The sequence below is a fragment of the Coregonus lavaretus genome, assembly GCF_964263955.1.
Source record: "Coregonus lavaretus genome assembly, chromosome: 15".
NCBI lineage: Eukaryota > Metazoa > Chordata > Actinopteri > Salmoniformes > Salmonidae > Coregonus > Coregonus lavaretus.
Window position 1 is genome coordinate 17,396,720 of NC_140002.1, and position 20,588 is coordinate 17,417,307.

The 20,588-nt window shown below is 42.1% G+C and overlaps 1 protein-coding gene across 1 annotated transcript in view; it reads left to right on the forward strand.

The window, feature by feature from the left end:
* Nucleotides 1–20,588, forward strand: part of LOC311142021 (protein turtle homolog B-like) — a gene marked incomplete at both ends in the record, with an annotated part of 209,409 nt that overhangs the window by 93,753 nt on the left and 95,068 nt on the right. The window contains one exon of the mRNA XM_084177567.1: nt 12,498–12,649. Coding sequence (XP_084033693.1) covers nt 12,498–12,649 — 152 coding nt within the window. The remainder of the gene's footprint in view (nt 1–12,497; nt 12,650–20,588) is intronic.

Genomic DNA, 20,588 nt, shown 5'->3' on the forward strand with positions numbered 1-20,588 from the left:
ACAGTCTAACCAGACACCTAGGTATTTGTAGTTGTCCACATACTCTAGGTCAGACCCGTCGAGAGTAGTGATTCTAGTCGGGTGGGCGGGTGCCTGCAGCGTTCGATTGAAGAGCATGCATTTAGTTTTACTAGTGTTTAAGAGCAGTTGGAGGCTACTGAAGGAGTGTTGTATGGCATTGAAGCTCGTTTGGAGGTTTGTTAACACAGTGTCCAATGAAGGGCCAGATGTATACAAAATGGTGTCGTCTGCGTAGAGGTGGATCTGAGAGTCACCAGCAGCAAGAGCGACATCATTGATATACACAGAGAAAAGAGTCAGCCCAAGAATTGAACCCTGTGGCACCGCCATAGAGACTGCCATAGGTCCAGACAAGAGGCCCTCCGATTTGACACATTGAACTCTATCTGAGAAGTAGTTGGTGAACCAGGCGAGGCAGTCATTTGAGAAACCAAGGCTATTTAGTCTGCCAATAAGAATGCGGTGGTTGACAGAGTCGAAAGCCTTGGCCAGGTCGATGAAGACGGCTGCACAGTACTGTCTATTATCGATCGCGGTTATAATATTGTTTAGGACCTTGAGCGTGGCTGAGGTGCACCCATGACCAGCTCGGAAACCGGATTGCATAGCGGAGAAGGTACGGTGGGATTCGAAATGGTCGGTGATCTGTTTGTTAACTTGGCTTTCAAAAACTTTCGAAAGGCAGGGCAGGTTGGATATAGGTCTGTAACAGTTTGGATCTAGAGTGTCACCCCCTTTGAAGAGGGGGATGACCGCGGCAGCTTTCCAATCTCTGGGGATCTCAGACGTTACGAAAGAGAGGTTGAACAGGCTAGTAATAGGGGTTGCGACAATTTCGGCGGCTAGTTTTAGAAAGAAAGGGTCCAGATTGTCTAGCCCAGATGATTTGTAGGGGTCCAGATTTTGCAGCTCTTTCAGAGCATCAGCTGTCTGAATTTGTGTGAAGGAGAAGCGGGGGGGGGAGGCATGGGCAAGTTGCAGCGGAGGGTGCAGAGCTGGTGGCCGGGGTAGTGGTAGCCAGGTGGAAAGCATGGCCAGCCGTAGCAAAATGCTTGTTGAAATTCTCGATTATTGTAGATTTATCAGTGGTGATAGTGTTTCCTAGCCTCAGTGCAGTGGGCAGCTGGGAGGAGGTGCTCTTATTCTCCATGGACTTTACAGTGTCCCAAAACTTTTTGGAGTTAGTGCTACAGGATGCAAATTTCTGTTTGAAAAAGCTAGCCTTTGCTTTCCTAACTGCCTGTGTATATTGGTTCCTAACTTCCCTGAAAAGTTGCATATCGCGGGGGCTATTCGATGCTAATGCAGTACGCCACAGGATGTTTTTGTGCTGGTCAAGGGCATTCAAGTCTGAGGAGAACCAGGGGCTATATCTATTCTTAGTTCTGTATTTTTTGAATGGGGCATGTTTATTTAAGATTGAGAGGAAATTACTTTTAATGAACAACCAGGCATCCTCTACTGACGGAATGAGATCGATATCCATCCAGGATACCTGGGCCAGGTCAATTCGTGTTTTAGGGAGCGTTTGACAGTGATGAGGGGTGGTCGTTTGACCGCGGACCCGTTACGGACGCAGGCAATAAGGCAGTGATCGCTGAGATCCTGGTTGAAGCGGATGTGTATTTAGAGGGTAAGTTAGTCAGGATGATATCTATGAGGGTGCCCATGTTTACGGATTTAGGGTTGTACCTGGTAGGTTCGTTGATCATTTGTGTGAGATTGAGGGCATCTAGTTTGGATTGTAGGATGGCCGGGGTGTTAAGCATATCCCAATTTAGGTCACCAAGCAGTACGAACTCTGAGGATAAATGGGGGGCAATCAATTCACATATGGTGTCCAGGGCACAGCTGGGGGCTGAGGGGGGTATGTAGCAAGCGGCAACAGTGAGAGACTTATTTCTGGAAAGGTGGATTTTTAGAAGTAGAAGCTCAAACTGTTTGGGCACAGACCTGGATAGTATGATAGATCTCTGCAGGCTATCTCTACAGTAGATTGCAACTCCACCCCCTTTGGCAGTTCTATCTAGACGGAAAATGTTGTAGTTGGGGATGGAAATGTCTTCCTAAGCCAGGATTCAGACACTGCTAGAACATCAGGGTTGGCGGAGTGTGCTAACGCAGTGAATAACTCAAACTTAGGAAGGAGGCTTCTGATGTTAACGTGCAGAAAACCAAGGCTTTTACGGTTACAGAAGTCAACAAATGATAGCTCCTGGGGAGTAGGAGTGATACTGGGGGCTGCAGGGCCTGGGTTAGCCTCTACATCACCAGAGGAACAGAGGAGGACTAGAATAAGGATATGACTAAAGGCTTTAAGAACTGGTCTTCTAGTGCGTTGGGTACAGAGAATAAAGGGGACAGATTTCCGGGCGTTGTAGAATAGATTCAGGGCATTATGTACAGACAAGGATATGGAGGGATATGAGTACAGTGGAGGTAAACCTAAGCGTTGGGTAACAATGAAAGAGATAGCATCACTGGAGGCACCAATTGAGCCGGTCTCGGCCTGTATGGGGGGTGGAACAAAGGAACTATTTGAGGCAGTTTGAGAGGGACTTGGGGTTCTACAGTGAAATTGTATAATAAGAACTAACTGGAACAGCAATAGGCAAGGCATATTGACATGGGAGAGAGGCATAAAGCAATCACAGGTGTTATTAGAGAGAGCTAAGACAACAACTGGTAATGGCGATAAAGTGGGGGCTGAGGCTAAACAGATATACAGGACAGGGTACCGTGTAAAGGAACAGTCCAGCAGGCATCAGCTGTGCAGCTGAGTGATCATAAGGTCCAGTGAACAGCAATATGTGAGTCCGAGAGCAGTTCGAATTGGTACTACAGCACAGCGATCAGGAAGCACGGCTGTCGTTTGCCTGTGCTAGCAGGCCGGGGCTAGCAGATGGATCTTCGTGGTCGTCGCGACGGGAAGCCTGTTGAAACCACAGACGATTACGTCGGCAGTCCAGTCGTGATGGATCGGCGGGGCTCCGTGTCGACTCTAGGAGGTCCCGTCCGGTTGACAGAGAGGTAGATAGCCGGGAGATGTGCCTGACTCAAGGCTAGCTCAAGGCTGATTAGCCAACAACAACGTTCATTTGGTTGCAGCTAGCTAGTTGCGATTATCCAGTGTTAAAGGTCCAGTGATTCAGTGATTCTGGCAGAAAATCCGATAGGTTCTGGGTCGATAACGCGCTGTGCAGACAGTGCAGACTGGCCGATAATAGTCCAGGCTAGAGCTGGCTGGTAGGTAGTGCAGGCCACGGACAATGGTGAAAAACCGCTACTGGTGGCTAATAGCAAGTAGCTAGTTAGCTGGTTAGCTGGCTACTCCCGTCCGGTAGACAGAGAGGTAGATAGCCGGGATATGGGCCTGCTCAAGGCTAGCTCAAGGCTAACTGATGCTTGCTTCGGGGGCAGTGGTGATTAGCCTACAGCAACATCCATTCGACATCCATTCGGTTGCGGCTAGCTAGTTGCGATTCGGTGTTAAGGTCCAGTGATTCAGTTATTCCGGCAGAAAATCCGATGTTCTGGGTGAAAACCGCTAACGGTGGCTAATAGCAAGTAGCTAGTTAGCTAGCTGGCTGGCTAGTTTCAACTGGAGATTCTAGATAAAGGTGAGTAAATAATAGAATCCGTTCTACATTTAGTGAGGCGGGTTGCAGGAAAGTATATTTAGTAGAAGGATGAAAAGTGTGATAGGGAAATATATACGTAAAATACAACAAAAAAAATACAAAAAAACAGGCTATTTACATGGACACACAAGAGAACACGACCGCACTGCTACGCCATCTTGGAAATTCCCAATTTAAATTGCTGGGGGACAATCCTCATCCAGCATTGATAAAGGGCAAGTGTGTGAAGCTGATCTTTAAAACACTTGCCTCTTTTCATGAAAGTGTGTGTGTGCACTTGTGTGTGGGTCTACTAGAGCCTTCAGGGTTTCCCAAGCAGATGAGAGACATAAAACACAGTGTGTGAAAGACAGGGTTCCTATGTCATGAAAATCCTGGAAAGGTCATGGAGTTTAAAATGGTGTTTTCCAGGCCTGGAAAAGTTTTGGAAAATGATAAAATCTGATTCTGATAATGTCATTTATTTAGACCCAGTTTTGAAATATTGTATCAAGCAAATAAAAATCAACTTACTGTATCAGCCAGGATCGGAATTACACTTTAGCACAAAACGCGCATCACCTGCATGTGTGCGAGATGAGTGGGCCATTGCTCAAGGAGACTAATATCTAGGTAGCCAATTCAAAACATATCTTGTACCCCGTAGTTAAATGTTAAGCTATTATACAGTGCATTCGGAAAGTATTCAGACCCCTTCACTTTTTCCACATTTTGTTAAGTTATAGCCTTATTCTAAAATGGATAAAATTATTTTTTTCCCTCATCAATCTACACACAATACCCCATAATGACAAAGCAAAAACAGGTTTTTAGCATTTTTGGCAAATCTATTAAAACAAAAAAACAGAAATACAGTACCTTATTTACATAAGTATTTAGACCCTTTGCTATGAGACTCGAAATTGAGCTCAGATGCATCCTATTTCCATTGATCATCCTTGAGATGTTTCTACAACTTGATTGGAGAGCCATGAGGTCGAAGGAATTGTCCGTAGAGCTCTGAGACAGGATTGTGTCGAGGCACAGATCTGGGGAAGGGTACCAAAACATTTCTGCAGCATTGAAGGTCCCCAAGAACACAGTGGCCTCCGTCATTTTGGAAACACCAAGACTCTTCCTAGAGCTGGCCGCCCAGCCAAACTGAGCAATCGGGGCAGAAGGGCCTTGGTCAGCGAGGTGACCAAGAACCCAATGGTCATTCCGACAGAGCTCCAGAGTTCCTTTGTGGAGATGGGAGAACCTTCCAGAAGGACAACCATCTCTGCAGCACTCCACTAATCAGGCCTTTATGGTAGAGTGGCCAGATGGAAGCCACTCCTCAGTAAAAGGCACATGACAGCCCGCTTGGAGTTTGCCAAAAGGCTCCTAAAAGACTCTCAGACCATGAGAAACAAGATTAGGTAAATCTACTGAAGAAAATTTGTGGGCTTGCTTCAGCTGAATAAAAAGATTTGTAGCCTACCATAGCCATTTGATCTTTGATATATTAAATGAGTGAATTATTTCAAAAGGCATAAAACTTATTTGGTTGTAATGTTGCAATGTTATACACCAAGGGTGATCAACCGTCCTCCAGGAGAGCTAATGGGTGTGCAGGTTTTTATTTCAGTCCCCCTCTAAGAAAACACATTTTAGAAATTAGCTGGTCAACCGGACCTTGATAAACTGGCTCTGATGTGTTTGAGCGGAGCTTGATCAAAAGCCTGCATACCCAGTAGATCTCCAGACTGAGTGTTGACCACATGTGTTATATACAGTTGCCTAACAGGTATTCTACATTGTGGGGGGTTAAGTGCCTTGTTCAATGACAGGATATGGTACATGGGATCAGAGAGCAGCCTCCCAGTGTCAATACCACATTGCACTTACTTTTTTTATACGTACATAGAGACGCCGCTAACGGTTGGTCATAGAAATTTGGTTAAAAGTCATGGAGAACTCATGGAAAAGTCAGGAAATTCCATCTGTCAAAATGTGTATGAACCCTGGAAAGAGTGCTTTGTCTCTCCCCAGCTTTCAGATGTAGCTTTAGAGAAGAACTAGAAGGAGAAGAGGGAGAATGAGCTCTTAGAAAGCCCCTCGCTGTGCTTGGATCAGGCCTTATAACTCCTCTACCAGAATACTATTTTAGTAGAAGCTCCAGGTGCTGTGTGGGGCCCGATGCCTAGCCAGGACCCACTAACACATGTGCACGCATCCGCACCAAAGGAGCTCCTTCCACAAATGGGGCTTTGATTCCTACCAGCTGCCCAGCCCTAGATGGTAAAGCCTGCTATGGGCCAGGCTATAAAACTAGCTGTTATCCTGCTAGGCCAGACAATAAAGCTGTCCTTTATAGTCCCATTTAAAACCATTTGGAGGATTCAGAGTACTAGTTCTGTTGTTTGGCCGGATGTAGTGTCTGTTGCATTGATTAATTTACACAAGTTTTTAATTGATTAATTTCAAACTGGCAAGATTTTAAAGGTATTTGAAAACAGGATCCACTTTCAAATATTGCTCCATGGTATAATACTACTACTGTACTACTAGTGCTACTACTAATACTACTACTACTACTACTTACAACTATTTGTTTACTACTAATAACACTTTTTCATGTGGAGGTGTATTAACGCAAAAGGCATCAGACTATTTAAAAGGTGCACTTTGAAACACTGCCACGTCCATTAGCGAAAGCGTTTAATTCCCACGTTGGCCACCTCCGGTGGCCTCCAGTTTATTTTTAGGGTCCTAGATGCAGCCGTAGCTACTGCATATGGATGCACTGTACATGTTTATGTCTAATCGAGCTCATCTCTCTCTCTCTCTCCCTCTCTCCCTCGCTCCCTCTCTTCCTCTCTTCCCCTCTCTCTCTGCCCTCGCTCTCTCCTCTCGCTCTCTTTCCTCTCTCTCTCTCTCTCTCTGATGTCTTGCTCACTTTTCTCTCTTCCACTCATCCACCTGACGCCACTAGTGCAATACTGTCAAAAATAACCATTGAAGGAGCGACAGAGAGAACAGGAGAGAGGCAGAAAGAAAAGAGAGAGGCTATGAACAGCAGCAATTAGCAAGACACGTTCCTGTCTCAAGTGGCTGTGTTGTGGTTGCTGACCTGATGTGACACAGAAAAGGAGGAAAGGGAGAAAGAAGGATAAGAATTGTAATAGCTTCAGGTTTGGCCATACTAGTGCACCACTACTTCGGTACCTGAGATGTGGATACTGACCTGCACTAACACACCTGATCCAACTAATCAACTGCTCATTGCATTTAGACTTGAATAGGTGAGGTAGTGCTGGACTGAAACAAAAACCTGCACGCACCATAGTCCACTGCCCACCTCTGCACTATAACACCAGTTGTAGCTAAGGGGTAAAGCCAAGGTGTTTTTCCAAAACCTTTGTATGCAGCAGGCTAGTGGAGATACAGAGAGCCAGTGGATGGACAGATGCTGTGCGCTCTTAATTGCCTGCTTTATTAGCGCCTGGCCAGGTGCTGTTGGTTGTATTAGAACATGAGGCACGAGTCCCGCGGGGACAGTGGGATCCAAATGATGCAATGTAATTGAGCTCTGTCTGGATAATACTATAGCTAGTATCTGTGATACTACAGCTACCTTGGTTGTTGCCTGCCTAAAGCATAAGTTAGTCATTCACAGATGTGTAATCTTTGTAACACTGTGTTGACGGTGGTGGCAGAATGTTATGAATCCCACAGAATATTGAGGTAAAATGGGCAGTAATTACCTAGAGTCCATCTTCCCATGCCTTTTTGTCCTTTTGCTAAGCCCTCATGGCATCCGTTTTGGCTCTGATACCATCATGCCTGACAGTTACCACATGGTACGTCTAAAAGAGTAGAGTCAAAGCCAGGTGAAGGTTTCAGCACATGCATTGTTATTTTTTTATTTTTTCATTTTTTTATTTTTTTGAGGGGGGGTAGATCAGCTTAATATTGCAGATATATTGTATCTTCTATCAATGTAATTGTCTGCATCACTTCCAATCCCCCATGTTTTTTATATATATACTCCCCTTTATTTATTATTACTTTTCAACCCCGCCATCCTTTCCCTACTTGGAGTAAATTAGTGAACAACAATGCCCAGGCCTCTACTTCCGGTCTATACTTACTATCTACACCTTATGGACACAGTTAATTTTACAATAATTATATTATATATATATATATATTTTTTTTTTGCTCCTGAACTTCTTCTACTCTCAACCTCTCCGATCATTTTCATGATGTCCATCCGGTTTGCTTCTATATGCCATATCTTTCTAACTGTGCTCTTTCCCAAAAGCTCCCAACATACAACCTATATACTTATTATGGACACAGTATGCTTACATTATTAGCTATCTTTGTTATTATTTGTTGTTATTTGTTATTAGTCCCATCCTTCAACTCTATTCAATACCTCCCATCTATCTCTTAACACCATCCATATAGGATTTCTATTTGCCATATATATTTCAACCGTACTGTGATGTTTTACAAAAGTTCTGAACCTTTCTATTCTCATTGCTTCTACAGATTGTGAATTAAAAATAAACATTGTTGCTAAAAGTATTATTATATTATTGATCGATCGACTATGACTTTTCAGATCACCCAGTAGTGCTATCTGCAAGGTTAGCTCCAGGTAAATATTGCAATCCTTTAGCCATTCCTGGACCTGTGTCCAAAAAAAAGCTACAAATGGACAGAACCAAAACAAATGATCTAATGATTCTGTCTCTTCACAGCAAAATCTGCAGAGCTGGGAAGATTGTATCCCCCATATAAATAACATTCTATTGGTGGCAAGAATTTTATATAATAATTTAAATTGAAAGATTCTAATTTTTGAATCCGGTGTCGTTTTGCGTGTCAGTTCATAAACACTATGCCATGGGATCGGTACGTCAAAAATCTCTTCCCAACTATTTTGCAATCTATATGGGACGGCTGTCAATCCTTTGGTCCTTAAGTGAAACTGATATACTTTTTTATTTATCACAGTTTTCCTTAACCAATTATGTTCTTTAATGCAAGGCTGACAGACAAGTTCCTTACTTTCTCCCCCTTCCACTTTCCTCTTCCGCTTTTGCGGTAAGGCTGCAATTATTTGGTTGTAATTTTGGGTAGAGCAGACATTTCCATATGTTTTTGTTAGCTGCATGTGCAACATAACTCCACCAGTCCTACCGATGATATAATTTACGAAGATTATACCTTTTTTAAACATTCTGTCAAAAAATAAAGGTTTTTTGTCAATTAGTATATTTGAATTTAACCACAATATTTGTTGCATTATTTGTTCTGTCGTTTCTGGAGGATTAAATTGAAATTGCAACCAACTTTCTATGGCTTGTTTTAGAAATAGTGATATATGGGAGATTATTTCCTTTTCAAATAACTGCAAATGAGTTGTTGTAATCTGAATAAAGGGAAAAAGGCCTTTCTTGAACATTGGGTGAGACAATCTTACTAATTTGCTTGAGAACCAGTTCGGATTTAAGTATAACTTTTGTATGACTGAAGCCTTTAGTGATAGGTCTAATGCTTTAATATTTAATAATTTCTGTCCTCCGAATTCATAATCATTATGTAAATATGCCCTTTTAATTTTGTCTGGCTTGCCGTTCCAAATAAAATGGAATATTTTTTTCTCATATAATTTAAAAAACTGTTCGCTAGGCGTAGGCAAGACCATAAGCAAATAGGTAAACTGGGATAATACTAAAAAGTTAATCAGGGTGATTTTTCCACAAATTGACAGATATTTTCCTTTCCATGGTAGTAAGATCTTATCTATTTTAGCTAACTTTCTATTAAAATGTATTGAAGTGAGATCATTTATCTCCTTTGGGATATGTATTCCGAGTATATCCACATCACCATCAGACCATTTTATTGGTAAACTACATGGTAATGTAAAAATTGTATTTTTTAGTGATCCAATACGTAATATAGTACATTTGTCATAATTTGGTTTTAATCCAGAGAGGTTAGAAAAGTTATCTAGATCCTCTATGAGGCTGTGGAGGGATTCTAGTTGTGGATTTAAAAGAAAACATGAATCATCAGCGTACAATGACACCTTTGTTTTTAAGCCCTGGATTTCTAATCCTCTGATATTATTATTGGATCTGATTTTAATAGCTAACATCTCGATGGCCACAATAAATAGATATGCCGATAGTGGACAACCTTGTTTCACTCCTCTTGACAGTTTAAAACTTTCGGAGAAATAGCCATTATTTACTATTTTACACCTAGGGTTACTATACATGATTTTGACCCATTTTATAAGAGATTCTCCAAAATTGAAATGCTCCAGGCATTTATATATAAACCCCAGTCAAACTTTATCAAATGCCTTTTCGAAGTCTGCTATGAATAGCAGGCCTGGTTTCCCATATTTTCCATAGTGTTCTATTGTTTCCAATACTTGCCTTATATTATCTCCAATGTATCTTCCATGTAAAAAACCTGTCTGATTAGAATGAATAATATCAGACAATACCTTTTTAATTCTATGCGCTATACATTTTGCTAGGATTTTTGCATCACAACACTGAAGTGTAAGGGACCTCCAATTTTGTAAATGGACTGGATCTTTATATTTTCCACTTGTATCCTGTTTCAGTAATAATGAGATCAGACCTTCTTCTTGAGTGTCAGATAATCTACCATTTACATAGGAGTGGTTAAAACATGCTAATAACGGTCCTCTTAGTATATCAAAAAAGGTTTGGTATACCTCGACTGGTATGCCATCCAACCCTGGAGTTTTCCCAGACTTAAAGTATTTAATTGCATCCAGAAGTTCCTCCTCTGTAATTTCACCTTCACATGAGTCTTTCTGTGTGGCTGTTAATTTGACATTATCAATAGAAAAAAAATCTCTACAATTAGATTCAGTTAGAGGAGATGGAGGCGACTGAAAAGAAAACATATGCTTAAAGTACTTTGTTTCTTCCTTCAAAATATAATTTGGTGAATTATGGGTGACTTCGTCAATTGTAACCAGTTCCATTAAGTTGTTTTTGGTAGCATTCCTATGTTGAAAATTAAAAAAGAATTTTGTGCATTTTCCCCCATATTCCATCCAGTTTGCTTCATTTTCATAATATATTACACTTGATCTTTCTTGAATAAGTTTCTCCATTTCTTTTTGTTTTTCCTCTAATTAGCACATGCATTATTGGACTAAGGTGTTGACTAGTGTCAGGCCCTGAAGTACACTACATTCAATCCCATAGAGGTAGCCTCTCGTCTAGTGATCACTGCAGTCTTTCTGTAGGAGAGTGCAGTACACTTTGTGACTGTTTTTCTGTAAATATTTAACTATGTTTGAGGCCCCAGATATTTTCGGGACAATCTTAACTTTTCCCCCAATAAGAGATTTGAAAGTCTGAAATAAAATGTAACCAATTACTGAAATAAAATCTGTCACTAATTACTGTTCCAAAAGGACACAGACAGGTGAGGAAATTTCAAACTTATTTTCCCATTATCTTTTCCTATTGTAAACGATGAGCTAGATCAAAGGCGCATGTGGAGGAGGCATACAAGATAATGTGGATGAAGAAGGAAATGCATTGCTTTACAATGACCATCAGGGTGTACACTTTCCATGCATACTTTTGGTGACTTGACCTAAATTGCATACACTATGAATATGATCATAGCTCATGATTTATGAGGGGGGGGGATTCTTATGACATTGCCAGCAGTAAGATTTGAGTTCAATTTCCAAAAAGACAAGAACTGTATCTTTCAAACGGTATGTCACATTCTATTTTCGGACAACAAAAAAACGGTTGGTCAAACTCGCCGGACCCGGTACCAGGCCAAAAACAACCACTCGGAGTTTAACAGGTTTAAAGGTCTTGATTGTTTCATTCATACATGAGATTATTTAAATATGTAATTCAAATCCCCAAACTTTTATAGCACTATATAATGCACCAGTTAGCATTTTGGCATGTTTTTCAAGATTCGAACATAAAATATCCTTTATAAAGCAAACATTATTCCTTAGGTCTTGCACAGCAAATACATCAATAGTTTAAGCATGTATTGTAGAACAGTGATTAAAATATTGTTGCATAAAATTGACAAAGAAATCTATCTTTAGGGGGATAGCCATCAGTGACGGAGTTGACAAGCCACTGACAGAGTTGACAACATATACTCTAAAACAGACACATTTTCCCCTCTAAAAATAAAAACTCAGTACAAACATTTGTAAAATATGGAAAATTATGGAGTTGACCAAATCTCCGGGCACATTTTTCAGGAATCATAGCTTTGAGATAAATATTATTTAAAGTCACAGAAGGCTATGGCAAGAAACTGCATAAGATCCCATCTTTTTATGAGAGTTTGAAATTGGGATCCTTTGTTCATGTGGGAGTAATGATTAATAAATGGTGTGCAAACTGTTTGTAAATGCCTTTATAAATGATTTATTACTAAACGTTAATATAAAATGTTACCAGGGTTCAGGCTATTACGTTAAATACAGGCGATATTTTGGTCCAAGCTTAAATTTCAATTAATTTATTTGCCATTTGCAGGTATTAACAGTAATGTATACAATGGAAATGTTTGTTGGAGCTTACTCACATAGTACAGTACATACACATATACAGTAAAAAGATCATAAAACACTACTACGATGTATTCATTACTTGTGTGTGGTAATGATTACATCGTCCAAGCAAAGTCTGTAAATATTCACTTGATTTTGCGCCTCTCCCAGCAACACATCTAACATTGGAACATTAGAGATATTTCCCTTTTGATATTTGGAAATAACATTTCTCTCACCATTTATTTTTATTGTCCTCTTTACAGCTCCCCCCAATTTCACGGACACGCCGCCACTGTACGTTGAGGCCAAGGAAGGCGGCAGCATCACCCTGAGCTGCGTTGCTTCCGGCAACCCCAAGCCCTCCATCAACTGGCTCCGGGAGGGCGAGCCCGTGGAGGACAGCAACAAGTACAAGGTAGGACCCCCACGTCACCACTTCCTGTGTTTGCCCCACCTACTAGATATTCACGTGATGATGGCCCAATGAAGTCTATAAGTAGTTCTACTAAGCTCAGTTGGGAGGACCATGCTAGAAAGGACAACATTGGCTACATCATCCAAACTGTTGCGCAAGTGCAGGAGCGGTTCGCGTTATATGTGGCAATAATGTTAGAAGATAGATTACTGGTAAACATTACATTTGACCTGCCCCATCTGTTGTCTACTCTATGGCTCTATTCATGGGATTGCATAGTCTGCTAGTTATCTGGAGACTTTCTATCCCATTCCATTCCATTTACAACTGGCCATGCATTAATTTCAGATAGAAATGGTATCTGGCTTTTTCGAGCATTAGGGAGTTTTGCGTCGTATTCACAGTATCAAATCAAATTTGATTTGTCACATGCTTCATAAACAACAGGTGTAGACTAACAGTGAAATGCTTCCTTACAGGCCCTTCCCAACAATGCAGAGAGAGGAATAGACAAATAATCTAAAAATAATAACACAAGGAATAAATACACAATGAGTAACGATAACTTGGCTATATACACGGGGTACCAGTACCAAGTTGATGTGCAGGTGTACGAGGTAATTGAGGTAGAGACTGAATGTACTGTATAGGTAGGGTAGAGTGACTAGGCAACAGGATAGATAATAAGCAGTAGCAGCAGCGAATGTGATGAGTCAAAAGAGTTAGTGCAAAAGGGGGTCAATGCAGATAGTCCAGGTAGCTATTTGGTTAACTATTTAGCAGTGTTATGGCTTGGGGGTAGAAGCTGTTCAGGGTCCTGTTGATTCCAGACTTGGTGCATCGGTACCGCTTGCCATTCGGTAGCAGAGAGAAGTCTTTGAAATTATTTAGGGCCTTCCTCTGACACCGCCTGGCATAGAGGCCCTTCATGGCAGGGAGCTCGGCCCCAGTGATGTACCTTGCCGTACACACTACCCTCTGTACCGCCTTGCGGTCGGATGCCAAGCAGTTGCCATACCAAGCAATGATGCAGCCAGTCAAGATGCTCTCAATGGTGCAGCTGTAGAACTTTGAGGATCTGAGGGCCCATGCCAAGTCTTCATGACTGTGTTGGTGTGTGTGGACAATATGAATTCCTTAGTGATATGGACACCGAGGTTCTTGAAGCTCTCGACCCGCTCCACTAAAGCCCCATCGATGTGGATGGGGGCGTGCTCGGCCCTCCGTTTCCTGTAGTCCACGATCAGCTCCTTTGTCTTGCTGATGTTGAGGGACAGGTTTTTGACCTGGCACTACACTGCCTCTCTATAGGCTGTCTCATTGTCGTCGGTGATCAGGCCTACCACTGTCGTGTTGTCAGCAAACTAAATGATGGTGTTGGAGTCGTGCGCATATTATGTGGTAAATGTGCAGTGATTGGTTGAAATTGTGAGCCCTCTTTTTGTACTGCGGTGATGGGTCATTTTTATGCAATAACATTTAGATGATTTGACTGTTTTATGCGGAAATAGTGCAGTGATTGGTCAAATGTGCAAGCCCTCGCATAATTTGTGGGGAATTGTTGATTTAGCAAAACATTTAACAATCACGGAATACTGGAGGAACTGTAACTACATGACACTGTAGCAGGCATCGCCGAATGTGTCAGTGTTATGTAACATTAAGTTTGAAGTGTAAATGATGAGAAAATGGACTTTGCCCTCCCTGGCGCTGCATCAGATATGTATCAGGGTGGAGAGCTGAACGAATTAACACTGGTTTGTGACAGATGATCATACAGTGTTTGTTCTATTGACTTTTGAGGGAGAGGAGTGGAGGAGTGCTCTTGTGTGGGTGTGTTTGTGTGTCTGTGTGTTTGTGTGTCTGAGTGTTTGTGTGTGAGTGTGTGTGTGTTCTTTTCAGCTGCTATCCATCTCCTCCTCTCCCTGAGACACATACACACACACACAGAGAAAAGAGAAAGAGAGTAAAAGTGTGTTTGTGTGTGAGAGCACGAGAGAGAGAGAGAGAGAGAGAGAGAGAGAGAGAGAGAGAGAGAGAGAGAGAGAGAGAGAGAGAGAGAGAGAGAGAGAGAGACCATATTAGAGACACATATTTCCCTCAGATTACAGCGATCCACAAAGAATTCGAAAACAAATCCAATTTTGATAAACTCCCTTATCTACTGGGTGAAAAACCACAGTGTGCCATCACAGCTGCAAGATTTGTGACCTGTTGCCACAAGAAAAGGGCAACCAGTGAAGAACAAACACCATTGTAAATACAACCCATATTTATGTTCATTTATTTTCCCATTTGTACTTTAACTATTTGCACATTGTTACAACACTGTATATATACATAATATGACATTTGAAATGTCTTTATTCTTTTGGAACTTCTGAGTGTAATGTTTACTGTTAATATTTATTGTTTATTTCACTTTTGTTTACTATCTACTTCACTTGCTTTGGCAATGTTAACATACGTTTCCCATGCCAATAAAGCCCTTAAATTGAAATTGAATTGAAATTGAATTGAGAGAGAGAGAGAGAGAGAGAGAGAGAGAGAGAGAGAGAGAGAGAGAGAGAGAGAGAGAGAGAGAGAGAGAGAGAGAGAGAGAGAGAGAGAGAACGGGGGGGCATTGAGGCGTGGGTAATCTGGCCTTTATTTCCCGCTCTGTCCTTGTACCAGCAGCTCCACTTTGATCTGAAAACCCCAGAACATCAAGTGATGATCACACTGGACTGGTGCAAGCAAAGTATCCAACACCTATTGCTTACACGCATTTGCACACACTTCCCAGTTGTAAGACCCCCAGGGCTACATAGCCATCCTCCCTTTCCACTCTTTCATCCTCTTTTTCCATTTCATCCACCCTTCTGTGCCAAATTACTTACACCCACCACCCATCCAATCCTGTCAGATTTACAGTACCACAAAGTGCCTTGTGGTAGTGTGCAAGCCATGGGGTCGTTTTGGAATGGGGCAACATTGTATTAAAAGAGTATAAGTCAAAGACTAGGGAGCCAGGTGGGGGTTGAAGCTGACCCAGCTATACATGAAATGCTCACACCTGATTGGATAATCCTATAGATCCTACAGTGAGGGAAAAAAGTATTTGATCCCCTGCTGATTTTGTACATTTGCCCACTGACAAAGAAATGATCAGTCTATAATTTTAATGGTAGGTTTATTTGAACAGTGAGAGACAGAATAACCCCCAAAAAATCCAGAAAAACGCATGTCAAAAACGTTATAAATTGATTTGCATTTTAATGAGGGAAATAAGTATTTGACCCCTCTGCAAAACATGACTCAGTACTTGGTGGCAAAACCCTTGTTGGCAATCTCAGAGGTCAGATGTTTCTTGTAGTTGGCCACCAGGTTTGCACACATCTCAGGAGGGATTTTGTTCCACTCCTCTTTGCAGATCTTCTCCAAGTCATTAAGGTTTCCAGCCTGACGTTTGGTAACTCGAACCTTCAGCTCCCTCCACAGCTTTTCTATGGGATTAAGGTCTGGAGACTGGCTAGGCCACTCCAGGACCTTAATGTGCTTCTTCTTGAGCCACTCCTTTGTTGCCTTGGCCGTGTGTTTTGGGTCATTGTCATGCTGGAATACCCATCCACGACCCATTTTCAATGCCCTGGCTGAGGGAAGGAGGTTCTCACCCAAGATTTGACGGTACATGGCCCCGTCCATCGTCCCTTTGATGCGGTGTGAAGTTGTCCTGTCCCCTTAGCAGACAAAGCATAATGTTTCCACCTCCATGTTTGATGGTGGGGATGGTGTTCTTGGGGTCATAGGCAGCATTCCTCCTCCTCCAAACACGGCGAGTTGAGTTGATGCCAAAGAGCTCAATTTTGGTCTCATCTGACCACAACACTTTCACCCAGTTCTCCTCTGAATCATTCAGATGTTCATTGGCAAACTTCAGACGGCCCTGTATATGTGCTTTCTTGAGCAGGGGGACCTTGCGGGCACTGCAGGATTTCAGTCCTTCACGGCATAGTGTGTTACCAATTGTTTTCTTGGTGACTATGGTCCCAGCTGCCTTGGGATCATTGACAAGATCCTCCCGAGTAGTTCTGGGCTGATTCCTCACCGTTCTCATGATCATTGCAACTCCACGAGGTGAGATCTTGCATGGAGCCCCAGGCCGAGGGAGATTGACAGTTATTTTGTGTTTCTTCCATTTGCGAATAATCGCACCAACTGTTGTCACCTTCTCTCCAAGCTGTTTGGCGATGATCTTGTAGCCCATTCCAGCCTTGTGTAGGTCTACCATCTTGTCCCTGACATCCTTGGAGAGCTCTTTGGTCTTGGCCATGGTGGAGAGTTTGGAATCTGATTGATTGATTGCTTCTGTGGACAGGTGTCTTTTATACAGGTAACAAACTGAGATTAGGAGCACTCCCTTTAAGAGTGTGCTCCTAATCTCAGCTTGTTACCTGTATAAAAGACACCTGGGAGCCAGAAATCTTTCTGATTGAGAGGGGGTCAAATACTTATTTCCCTCATTAAAATGCAAATAAATGTATAAAAATTTTGACATGCATTTTTCTGGATTTTTTTGTTGTTATTCTGTCTCTCACTGTTCAAATAAACCTACCATTAAAATGATAGACTGAGCATTTCTTTGTCAGTGGGCAAACGTACAAAATCAGCAGGGGATCAAATACTTTTTTCCCTCACTGTATATACAGTCGCTAGAGAAAGTCTACACACCCCTGCACAGTTGTCACATTTTGCTGCCTTAAAACTACAGTACATCTAAAAAGGAATTAAACTGAAACATTTTCCTACTGACCCACAACCTACTTCACATTTTCAAAGTGAAAGAAAAATGATGGTCCAGTCTCAGTCATGACTTACACAACCAGTCAAAAGTTTGGACACAGCTACTCATTCAATGGTTTTTCTTTATTTTTTACTATTTTCTACATTGTAGAATAATAGTGAAGACATCAAAACTATGAAATAACACATATGTAATCATGTAGTAAACAAAAAAGTGTTAAACAAATCAAAATACATTTTATATTTGAGATTCTTCAAATTGCCACCCTTTGCCGGTGTTTGGAGGATATATTGGCACGGGTGTTGTTAGGCCCGAGACAAAGTCAAGGGCCGGCAAACCGTGCCAATATATCCTCCAAACACCGGCTTCGAGGGCATTCTAACTTTTATACAACGGGTTACCAACATATTCAAATAATGATTGACATATTTTAATTAAAAATATTATTTTGGTGAATTTATTCATACTATTTTATCCTTCCACAAGATATAGTCCCGACACAAATCTAGGGTTGCTATGTATTTGTCACATGCACCGAGTACAACAGGTGTAGACCTTACCGTGAAATGCTTACAAGCCCTTAACCAACAATGCAGAAAGCTTAAATTATTGTTAATCTAACTGCACTGTCCAATTTACAGTAGCTATTACTGTGAAAAAATACCATGGTGTTGTTTGAGGAGAGTGCACAACAACAAAAAACTTATCACGGCAACTGGTTTGATACATTCACCTCTGAAGGTAAATAATGTACTTACATTCAGTAATCTTGCTCGGATTTGTCATCCTAAGGGTCCCTCCCAGAGATTAAATGTAGCATAGTTTTGTTTGATAAAATCCATTCTTATATTCAAATGTAGGAACTGGGTCCTACAGTTTGAACCCCTGCTGTCTCTGGCTCCACACCCACCCCGCCCGGCCATCTAGATGTGTGAAAGTTAGTGTATAAGCTAATGATCCATCATGTATGACATTCCTGGGAGTGTGTAAACGTACATTTTGTATTACCATATAATTTTTGTATGTTCTCTATAGTTATGTACTTGATAATGTATCAATTGACCAATTCGGCACATTTGGGCAGACTTGATACAAAATAGTCCAGTTTTGCAATGCTTCACTGGATCAATCTGACACTTTGCACACACACTGCTTCCATCTAGTTGCCAAAATCTAAATTGCGGCAGTCATTTTAGGCGAAAATTGAAAAAAAGGGTAAAAAAAAGGGTCAGATCCTTAAGAGGTACTCTCACGACTTCTCTTACTCTGTCTCTTGTTTTATGTCCACCATAAAGTGAGGCAGCTGGAAGATAGTGTCATCCTTGAAACCCCTCAGCTCCAGTGTCTTTGTTGAATTTTGCATGTCAGCCATTACAAGATGTTCTTAAAGGAACATCCAGTATTCTCTGTAATCAAGGACAATGAGCCTATGATTATCAGGTCATGCATTCACTCAATTTCACTGGCAGGTAAAATTGTACACTCATTCCAAATCATTGAGGACGCAAAATATGTTTTAATGTTTAGCTTTGGGTAACAGCTAGTTTCTGTGGGTGTGTCAGAACCTCTCAGACAGTTTATAATCCAATCAAAATAAAGCCAGTAATTGATTGACTCCTGTCTGAATGATGATTGGCTCTCACGCCTGCGAATTACACCAAGTGAAGCAATGCAACAGTACACTCCTCTTGAAAACCCATTAGAACACTCCTATTGAAAACCTATGAGAATACCCTACTTATGGGGACATTCAACTTTGCAGGTCAGCCTCGCAGGTCAGTGTTAAGACTAACGGTGCCCCTCCAAATTTGAATGGAGCATTTTAAGTCCTCAACACACACGCCTGCGCACGCACCCACACACAAACACTTTTTGTCTTCGAGGGCCCGGTGTCTCCTGTTTTTTATCCTCACCTTAATTAGGGGCTGATTTGGAGCTGAGAACAGACACAGCGTGGAATTGAGACTCAACTTTTAAGGTAGAAAAACTTCTGACAAACTTCAATCTGAGGGTGATTACCCAGGTGAACTATTTTTGCTATCCAGAAATGATTTCATATGGAGAGCAAGACCACTGTACTTGGCCTTTAATTGATCCGTTAGATATGGGGGAGAATGTGAGAATCAATGACTCTGGCTCTATTGAGTGAATGACTTTGTAAAAATCACTGTCTATACATAACACAAATAACTGTGAGATTGACTGAACATTAGCTTTCTGCTCAGGTTGTGTGTGGCACCACTATGGAAGTAGTGCAGTGTGACGTGATCTCCTCCACGTTGTTTCTTGTCAAGTCGTGTCCCATCCTGTCTCCTGGGGAACGAGAGAGAGAGGATTCATTTCTCACAGTGACAGCACTATGTGGCAGCCGTGGTTTATGTAGTGCTTGAGTAATGTGTCATTTACAGTCTTTCTGTTATAGGCTGTATGTGTCAGTTCTACTATATTTATCCCACAAGGGGCTAGGCAAGTAGTGCTAATTGGTACATTCATAAACATACATGTATACATATAAAACGATAACGCTAATAGTTACACTCATAAGAAATTATGTATTATATGATGTATTGATAAAACTGGTTAAATGCCCAGTCCAGTGGTTATTCCCAGCAAATATGACACCATTGGCCCCATGTGAGTATTCGGTGGGCAAGGTGGGCACGGGCTAGCCCACACCAGCCCAACACATGCTAGCCCACACCAATCCCACATCAGTCCAAAACAGGCTAGCCCACACCAGCTCAACACAGGCTAGCCCACACCAATCCCACATCAGCCCACAGGGGCTAGCCTACACCAGCCCAACACAGGCTAGCCCACACCAGCCCAACACGGACCAGCCCACTCCAAGCCCAATGGGCTAGCCCACACCAAACCCACACCAGCCCAACACAGGCTAGCCTACACCAGAGCAACACAGGCTAGCCAACAAAAGCCCAACATGGGCCAGCCCACACCAGCCCAACACAGGATAGCCCACGCCAGCCCAAGACGGGAAAGCCCACACCAAGTCCAACACAGGCTAGCCGACACCAAGCTCAACACGGCCTAGCCCACTCCAAGCTCACACCAGCCCAACACGGGCCAGCCCACATGAAGCTCATACTAGCCCGACACGGGCCAGCCCACAACAAGCCCAGCATGGACTAGCCCACA